The sequence below is a fragment of the Kryptolebias marmoratus genome, linkage group LG22, assembly GCF_001649575.2.
Source record: "Kryptolebias marmoratus isolate JLee-2015 linkage group LG22, ASM164957v2, whole genome shotgun sequence".
Lineage (NCBI taxonomy): Eukaryota > Metazoa > Chordata > Actinopteri > Cyprinodontiformes > Rivulidae > Kryptolebias > Kryptolebias marmoratus.
The window spans coordinates 16,280,301-16,289,930 of NC_051451.1; the positions used below are offsets into that span (position 1 = coordinate 16,280,301).

General features: G+C 45.3%; 1 protein-coding gene across 2 annotated transcripts in view; it reads left to right on the forward strand.

Moving 5' to 3' along the window:
• Positions 1–2,445, forward strand: part of LOC108245338 (phosphatidylinositol 3,4,5-trisphosphate 3-phosphatase and dual-specificity protein phosphatase PTEN) — a 9,457-nt gene extending 7,012 nt beyond the window's left edge. For both annotated transcript variants that reach the window (XM_017432183.3, XM_037973628.1), the window contains 3 exons: positions 215–381; positions 779–1,060; positions 1,175–2,445. In XM_017432183.3, the coding sequence (XP_017287672.1) occupies positions 215–381; positions 779–1,060; positions 1,175–1,360 (635 nt within the window). In that variant the 3' untranslated portion in view covers positions 1,361–2,445. The remainder of the gene's footprint in view (positions 1–214; positions 382–778; positions 1,061–1,174) is intronic.
• Positions 2,446–9,630: the final 7,185 nt, after the last annotated feature.

The window sequence follows — 9,630 nt, forward strand, 5'->3', positions numbered from 1 at the left end:
AAGGTGGAGGCGGAGGTGGAGGTGGAGGCGTAGGAGGAGGTGAAGGACAAGGTGGAGGTGGAGGTGGAGGTGGAGGTGGTGGTGGTGTGCTTTGCTGTGTCTTCGTCCGGCTCTTGTATGAAATAACTCCTGATGTCCCGCCTCCATTCTGTCCCCCCTCCCCCTCACGCCCGTGCTACGTCGACACGCTCTCTCTCTGTCTCTTTCTTTTCAGATCCGCAGTTTGTGGTGTACCAACTAAAAGTCAAGATTCACACCTCAAACCCGGCTCACACGCGGCGCGAGGACAAGCACATGATCTTCGAGTTCCCCCAGCCGCTGCCGGTGTGCGGCGACATCAAGGTGGAGTTCTTCCATAAACAGAATAAGATGCTGAAGAAGGTGAGTTGGCGCATGCCCAGCTGTTTCTTGTGCTAAGTTAAAAGAAACGGTTGTTCGACTGAGGAGTTTCTCGTTTACCCGTCTTTAAAAAATGGTGGTCAAAACCATTGTTGCTTTCAGTGGCTACATGTTTAGTTCTTTAAATAATTGATATTTTATAAAAACAGGGGGGGGGCTGAATGCTGAGGGCTCAGACACGGGTTTGAAGACAAACTTCAGTAATCCGTCAGAGATTTTCCACTTTTTGAAACGAGAAGAGCGACGTCAGCTTTAGCCGAAAAAAAATAAATAAATAAATAGATTGGAAGAGTTCAGCAAAGAATGTGGAGTATTCTCAGATTTTTCTGTTTGTCAATTTCCCCCCCCCCAAAAAAAAAAAAAAAAAAAAAAAATCCAGGACAAAATGTTTCACTTCTGGGTGAACACCTTCTTCATCCCCGGGCCGGACGAGAGCGCCGACAAGATGGAGAACGGGGCGGTGAACAACGCCGAGAGCCAGCAGGGAGGCGCGGCGCCGGGTCAAGGCCAGCCGCAGAGCGCCGAGAGCAGGGACGACTGCAGGGACGGGGACAGGGACCGGGACAGGGACAGGGAATACCTCATCCTGACACTCACGAAGAACGACTTGGACAAAGCCAATAAGGATAAGGCTAACCGCTACTTCTCTCCAAACTTCAAGGTGAGTATCGGCGGTGGCGGCGGGAGGGGAGGGGATTCGGGGTTGCTTTAAGGTTAATATCCGGAGCGGCATGTTCTCTTAACGCACGTGCTCGTTGTCTCCTCGGTGTTCCAGGTGAAGTTGTATTTCACGAAAACCGTGGAGGAGCCCTCGAACTCGGAGGCCAGCACTTCGACATCCGTCACGCCGGACGTCAGCGACAATGAGCCAGACCATTATCGATACTCTGACACCACTGACTCTGACCCGGAAAATGAACCTTTTGATGAAGAGCAGCACACGCAAATCACAAAAGTGTGAACTCTTTTTAAAAAAAAACAAAACAACAACAACAACAACAAAAAAACAAAAAGCAGGAACGGAAGAAAATATACACCCGAGAAGAAGAAGAAGAAGAAGAAGAAGAAAAAAAAGAAGAAGAAAAACAACAACAAAAAAAAGGAGTAAACTTGAATATAAACTCAAAAGAAGAACCTTTGTTCCCCCCCCCCCAGATGGCAATAGAATATCATCATGTCAAATGCCAATTTTAGGGAAAAAAAGATAAATATCTTGACCAATATATTTTGTTTTTATTATTTTCCTGTTTTTGTTTTTTTGTTTTGGCACAGCTATGTACCATGTGAGGTATTGACACTGTTGCCCCAATGGGAAAAGGTGCTGTAGCTCTAAAAACGTGTGTATATATGTTTATATACATACATGCGTATATGTATGTACATATATATACATGCGTATATAAACCAACCTTTTTTTTTTTTTTTTTATTTAGTTTTGTCAAAGACAATGGAAAGATTACCACAATCAGGAGCCGGGAGTCGAAGTGTGGGGAGAGGTTTGAATGAAATCCTAGGACTATGCTGCTCCTCCTCCTGTCTAAAACCAAGGCCAGTGCTGCAGTCACTTTGTTTCACTCCCCTCCTTTTCCTCCTCCTCCTTCCTCTTTTTACTCCCTCCCCACCCTCCCAGCCTGTCCATCTCCCTATATTCCTTTACTGTGAATGCTTCTTGTTGCTCTTTGCAGGCTGTCTCATGTGACTTTTGGCCTTCCGTGCAGTGCAGACTGCATGCAGGCAGTGGGTTTTGGGGCGGGGGGGTCGACGAAGAGGCTGTGATGATGTCTAAAGCATTGCCATTCCTGTTCCCACTGTGTATATGTTTTAAATTATGCAGAACAAGGCATCCCATGTAATTGTTAATCTTTTTTTTTCTTTTGTTTTGTTTTGTTTTTTATCCTAAGATAATAAAAAAGTTATAATACACAAAAACAGCAGGGAGACAAGTGTTTGCAATAATGTCAACACTACATTTAGAGGACAGTGGTGATTTTTTTTTTTGCATGTACTGGAATTGGAGTCCATCCCTAATAAATGTATGCAATGTTGTCATTTCTTAAAGAATCCGCCATCTTCAGATGTGTCTTCCGCGCGGGCTTACAAAACCCCCGAACGAGTAAAAAAAGGCCCAGCTTTACTTGAAGGTACCGCACGGCGAGCTTTAAAACTAAGATCGTCTCGAATCGACGGAGCCATCGCCGCATTTTGGAAATAACACGACACGGCGAGATGTTTGAGATCCCTCGCTTGAGTTGAAGTTTGTTAGCTGTGGTGGCCATCTTGAATTGGTTAATCAGTTGTGCGTGTATACCCAATGATTATTCTCTGAAAATGTCATTGAAATCCATCCAGCTGTTCATGAGCCGTTTGGCTAACAGACAAAACGAGCTTGATTCTGAAAGTTAGTGCTGCAGTTTTAAACAAAGATCTTGTGTATTGTGTATCACTCGGAGTATGTGTGGTGTCTGACTCTCAGCTACTACCACATCAGATTTCAGCACAACGTCTGTAAAATTGACTGAATTAGAGACATTTTTATGTTTTCTAAGATCAGCTGGCTGCGGTGGATGTCTTGAATCGGACCGACTCCAAACATAAATCAGTTCTGGATGTCCATCCACTGATTATTTCCTGAATGTTTCGTAAAAATCCACGCGGTGGTTTATGAAACAACTCGCTAACAGACTTGACTCTGAATAGATGATAATAACAATGGCAAAATTTTAAGCAGCAATAATGTGATCCGTTAGAGCTGTGAGTATGTGTTGGGGATCAGTCTCAGCTGCCGCCTCACCAGATTTGAGGCGAATGTGTGTAAAATTGCCCAAGTTGCAGCCATTTCTATGCTTTGCAAATTCGGTTGGCTGTGGCAGCCATCTTGAATTGAGCAGACTCCAAAATCCAATCAGTTGCAGGTGTTCATCCAGTGGTCACTCTCTGCGGGTTTCGTTAAAATCCATCCAGTGGCTCAAGAGATATTGCGCTAACAGAAACAGGCAAGTAAAAAAAATAAATCAGCGAGGCTTTGTGATCTAAATGTTGGAGGGAAAAATGTTGAGTGAGCGGTGAAGCCGGTGAAGGGGGGGGAGGTGATAATAATAATAAAAAAAAAAAAAAGCAGGTTGTCGTTGCAGCTGTTCGAGCTGTATCAACAGTAACTTCCTGCTTTTAAAGGTCAGGGCTGCAAATAGGTGGGACCTGAGGTGGGGAAGTGATGGAAGGATTGTTATTAAAAGATCAACCGTGGGCCCCGCTTCAAACTAGAAACTAGAGCATCAACGTCCAAAAAAAAACAAAAAGAAACCCCAAACAAACTTCAATCTGACTTTTAAACTTTTCAGGTTTTCAGCTGAGAAGGAGCCTGCGTGCCAGGGTCGTGGCTGCTCGGATAATTGAGGCCTTCTCTTTGTGAAAAAACGAGCAAAAAGGAAGGAAAAGGCTCGCCGGCCCCGGGGAGGGAGGAGAGAGTGAGCGTGTGCGCGCACGGGGGGCGGCCTCGGGTGGACGAGCCCACTCTGCGGCAGGAACCGGATTAACAACCGTGTCTCTGTGATCGGCGAGCGGCCAAAGCCTGGCCCTAAAGTCTTTTGATAGTAAAATCAAAATATGAATTAAACATATACGTTTGGGGGAAAGTAAAAAAAAAAAAAAGAAAAGTTGTTCCACCCCTGGAGGCCGCAGTAACATAATCCCCCCCACCCCCGTCCTCCTCCTCCTCCCTGCTCTATGAGGACTCAGAACTCGGTTTCTTCGGCGTTGATAGAGACATCAAAGCCAAAACGGGCGCGGCATCAAATGAGACGGGCAGCAGTCGCCGGGCCCCGGTTGTAATTGGCTGAACTGAGAAAGGGTGGGGTCGGGGGGGACTCTGGTAGATTAATAATAAATGTCCTGTGATGGGGTTTCGAGCGAAGAGAGGGAGGCCTCGCATCCACACAGGCGACTGGAAGAGTCCACGTGGTCTTCCTCATCCCAAGGCACCTGGAACCTGGACCTTGGACCTGAATCCACAGGGCTGCTGGGTTGTTGGGGTCTTTGTGTGTGTGAGTGTGTGTGTGTGCCTTCAAAGCTTTGGCTCGTCGAAAAGTCCAAGAGTTCTGCATCTCAAAAGATGAGACGGACGATGAACGAATTGAACACTTTTCCACGTATTTTCATCTACGTCCTCCTGACTACCATGAGAAAAAAAAAAACTGTCCAATCATAATCTTTTTTTTTAAATGTTGCAAAACCATTGTTGAACACTAAAATTAGCAAAACTGTAGCTAAAAGGTAAATGTAGCAAAAGTTTTAGCTGGAAGCTAAATTTAGCAAATTCTTTTTAAAAGCTAAATGTATCAAAAAACATAGATATAAGCTAAAAGTAGCCAAAGCTACAAATACCGAAATGGTATTAAAAACCCAAATGTCTCTATAGCTGAAGTTAAAAGCTAAAATGAGCAAATCTCCAGCTAAAAGGAGCAGAAGACAGAGAAAGTAGTTAAAGGTAGATGTAAGAGGACACTGTTTTTTTTATTAAACTGAAGAGATCTCACTGTATTTATGTGGGGGAAATTGTTGTAAATGTAGTTAATTAGTTAAAAAGTTAAAATAAAACTTATAAATGCTAAAAGACATAGCACACTGTTCCTGATCAAGTTGAACATTTTGATATATGAACGGTTAAAATGGCACAAAGTATACAGAATAAGTTTGATTAAAAAAAAAAAATCGCATAGAAAACTCTATAAAAGTGTGAATTCTGAGTCAGCATTCACACAAATATGAAAGATTTCTCCGTTTCCAGAGAAAGGAGTAAAGAGAAAAAGGGGTTGCTTTAAAGAAGTTTCTTCTTTTTTCTTTTTTTGGCTTTTGATACATTTGAAGAGTGCATGAAACATTAATCCCACATTGTGACTTGAATTACAAATAACAGATGTTTAATGCTCATCTGCCATACAGTGTAATTCCAGCAAGTTCTTCAGAGTATATAAAAAAAACAAAAACAATTGTTAGATCAGCTTTCAAGCAACATTTAATTGATGTCAGTTTTAAAACGAGGGTCTCAGTTTGGTAAATCCTCGCCTCCTCTGCTCTCTGTCCCCGGAGGTGGGGACTAAGATGAGAGGAGAGGAAGTGAGGATGTGCAATTAGGGAAATGAGATAAGAGGAGCGTCTCAGTAAGCTCTGACATGGAGCAAGCAGGCAAAAAAAAAATACAAGGATCCTTAGCTGACCTCACCTAAAGACAGCCCGGCCACGTTTTTCCCCTTCTCTTAGTCACTCGCACCGGTGATTTTTATTTTTTTTTCTTTTGTGCTGTTACGCACCAAAACGCCTCCTACTGTGAAGGGCTTTGTCAGCGCGGACGCACGCCAACAGATGGATGAGTTAACGACAAAAGCACTACAATCGAGCTAATCTTCTAAAACCCATTTTAACTAACAAGCTCGAGCGCGGCGGCCAACAATCAGAAGATTTAGCGGAGCCATGAGATGAGTCTCTGTTTGGACCTGGGGCAGCTGCTGCAAAAACAGCCGAACTCAGGGCTGATGGGCTAGTTAGAAGGGGTTAAAGGTGGTGATTAGGATCAGGTGGTACATAGACCTGATCCTAATCTTCTAAGCTTCAGTTTGCATCTATGACAGAAGGCGGGGTCCGTTGGTCTGTCACGTATTCGCTCTATGGTAGTACATGATATAAAACTAAACTGTAGAGATAACTTGTTGTCCTTGATGGCTAGTAAAGGTTACTGCTGTCCTGTGGAGATGGAGGTCCAATCTTTCCTGTTGGAGATTCTCCACATGGCCTGCAGCTAAACCATGGACACTGTTATAACCAGAGACAGGAAGCTCCCCCCACGATAAGGTGACTGATGGGGACGCGTCGACTGGTCAGCCTGCATTTTAAGAGGCGGTTTTGATCGTGCACACGTAGACACTTAGTTGTCGTCTCAGGGCAGCAGCTATAATCCCGGCTGGCCCTCAGTCTCGGCAGCAGACAGTGACACAGCTGGTACACCAGCTTCTTTGAAGTAGTGCAGACCTAAAACCGCGGTCACAGCCAGCGGCACTCCACTGTGTGATGTATCATAGTTGTATACTGTAGCTGTAAAACGGCTCAGTTTCTCTGTGCAGGTCAAAGAAAATGCTTTATTAAAAGGCTCATTTGATATCATTGTAAAAGTATCTAGTATCTTCAAAATGAATAATTCATGCTTTTAGTCTTTTCTTTGATTCTGGTACAGATAGCTTTCCACAGAGTGTGCATCGGACGCCGAAATAAAGAGATTTAAGCACAGCATTATGATCAAATGAGGTGGTGGGGGAGTGTATGTGTATATGTGTGTGTGTATGTGTGTGTGTTGGGGGGTCAGTCTGGCCTACAAATCGAAGATAAGCTGAAGCTGGTAACCCCATTTCTCTTCCATCTGTTGGTAGCAGTTGTAGAGCACGGCTGCATTCACCAGGACCTGGCAACCCATCCCCCCCACCCGCCTCTCCCAAGCCCTCTTTCTCTCTGGCTGACTGCACAGCTGTGTTGCGTTTGGATTAGGCCAAGAATAAAACAGTAAGTAGAAATTAAACAAAAGCTTTGCACACGCGAGCGCGCGCACGCACGCACGCACGCACGCACGCAGAGGCACTGTAAGTTAGCAAAGACTCAGCAGCGGCGCAAGTGACAGCCTGTAGAAAAAAGAAGTGCACACGCACACACACACCCCACACACACATGTGTACACGAATACACACACCACCTCAGGAATCAAGTGAAACTCTTGCCTTCCAACACACTAAGGTGGACCATGGCCTGCCCACGCTCGTGCTCAAACTTGGGATCTTTTTTAACGTCCCGACTGCCTCCCCTCCTCTTCATGGTGGTCTGCCTGGGCCGCCAATGAGGGAAGACTTGCCAGGTAACGATGCTAACATGAGTGAGTTTTTGCTTGTGGAGCAGCAGGCAAACGTTATTTCAATTTAAGGCCATATCGCAAGCTGCCCTTTAGGCCCCGAGATTCAGACTTGGATCATCTTGTGTTGGGAAACGACGGCACCGTCATGGTTTTCGGGGCAAACCTTGAAAACGACGTGCAATATCGCAGGATTTCACACCCAGGAAACGTATTATGAATGACTTTCAGCTGCAGCCACACCAAACGTTAGCACAACTTCAGCAGAACTGGCTGAATTGTGGCCGTTTTTGTGTTTTGTGAATTCAGTTGCTGAATCGCACCGACTCCAAAAGTTAATCAGTCGTAGATGCTCAGCCAATAGTCACTTTCTGCTTGTTTTGTTAAAACGTGTAGACTGAGATATTTTGCCAGCAGACAGACAGACAGACGAATACACACACACATGCACGAGCCAAAAACATAATAACCTCAAAGACTGAGTGAGATGAAGACAACTCAAGTAGCTCCGATAATCAAGCAAGCTGGAATTTTTTCAAATTAATCTTCTAGATTAAGCTAGAAACCCGTCCTAACGTTCTGTGAGCGAGATCACGATGAAAAATAAGAACCGCTTTCATCATCTTGTCTTGAATGTTTTTGTGTGCTTATTGTTTTAAGGCAAGAATCTCCACCGCTGATAAGCGTAAAGCCTCCATCCAAAGACAACATCCATAAGAAAACACGTTCCCGCCGCCCGCCGCGTTCGTTGTGAACTTGGTCCCACTTTCTGCAAATCCTCCGCATAGTTTCTCTCTCTCTCTCTGAATGCACTGAAATAGCCTGGCAGCCGTGCACAGGAACCACGGCGAATGAGGAAGTGGAATTGGGAAGAAGTTAGGCGGAGACGTTTTTGGAAGCGCGAGTCGACGCGCGCGGGGCCAGTTGGTGGAAATCCATTAGCACGAGTTTGGAGCAACGGGCTAATGAAGCTGACGGTAAATGTTTGCAGACGGGACGTTTACTGTCAAGACCTGAGTCACCTCCATGAGTCACGCCAGCTCGGCCCTTGGCGCGCGAGCACGGCGGAGGGGAATTCGCCCCCACATGGGTATGCCGACTTTGCTTTGTCAGTCCGAGTGTGTGTTCGTGTGCTGCCCGTGAGAAGGAAAGGCACATGGAAACACTTACTGTATCACTGACCCCCACCACCACCTCCTCCCCTTCCTCAACGAGCACCAGCCATTTCTGTGTGATCAATAAAGAGCACATATGTGTCCGCTGACTAAAAGCCAACATGCAATAGCCGGAGGTAGAAACAATACATCATGGTCGAAGCATATCGGATGTCCTATAAGGTTTTATGCAGCCAGCACAGCAAATACTCTCACACTCGCAGAAATCCTGTGACAAGCACTCCTGGGATCTTTTTGGTACTTCTGCTTGTGTGAATTTGCACACGTGAAGATCTGCATTCGCATGCCAGAGCCGGCGCGTCGATCAGACTTCGCGTTGACAGCCCCCTGTTCTCCACCTGACTTTTTACCCTGAAATTTTTAGAGCCGACGTAATCCTTCCCCGCCCCCTCTCCCCATCCCGTGTCACCGGGAGGGTAATGCGAGGCACACGGCTGCTGATGACAGTCCCTAATCCTCACGCCGATAACTGATAGTCGCCCCTCATGCCTCCTCGGCCCCCGTCGTCTCATCCTTTCATACCGAGAACAAGGGGGGAAGGAAGGCTGATGCCTCGAAGACTCCCATCTGAGAATCATTATCTGAAATGACTGATGTGAGAAAAAGGCTGATGGACGGGGCAGATACTGGATTGAAAGTCGCTTCGGAGTTCCAGAGAAGAGAAGTGGCTTCGGGGGGTTGTTGGGAGTGTGTGAAGGATTGAGTCAGAACCCTTACACACTCGAGCTCCTTGCTGCTTTATTGGGGTTGGGTTTTATTTGTTAATAAAACAATGCCCGGCTGATCCGTTTAAACCAATGACACGTCCACTAACAAGACTTTCTGGAGCTGCCACTGACCTTTGGTCTTCTTGTGGTTTAAAAGCAAGCCTACAAGCGCATACTCGTCCAACTGATGGGCAATAATAATGCTTTGGTGTTGAAATAATACCAATTCTTTTACAAAACCCTCATATACTAATTAGTTGATTTTGTCTCTGCTTTCTGCAGGTTTAAAACCAAAATCTATGAGACTTTACAGTAAAATACTTTCTTAAAACTACATAAAAAAGAGCTTTCAATCTCAAGAGTAATAACAGCAAAATCCTTCTGTGGTGCCACTATTTGCCTGCGTAATATCTGTCAAAAGTTTGCCAACATTAGCTGCCATTAGGCGCTAAAGTCATTAAAA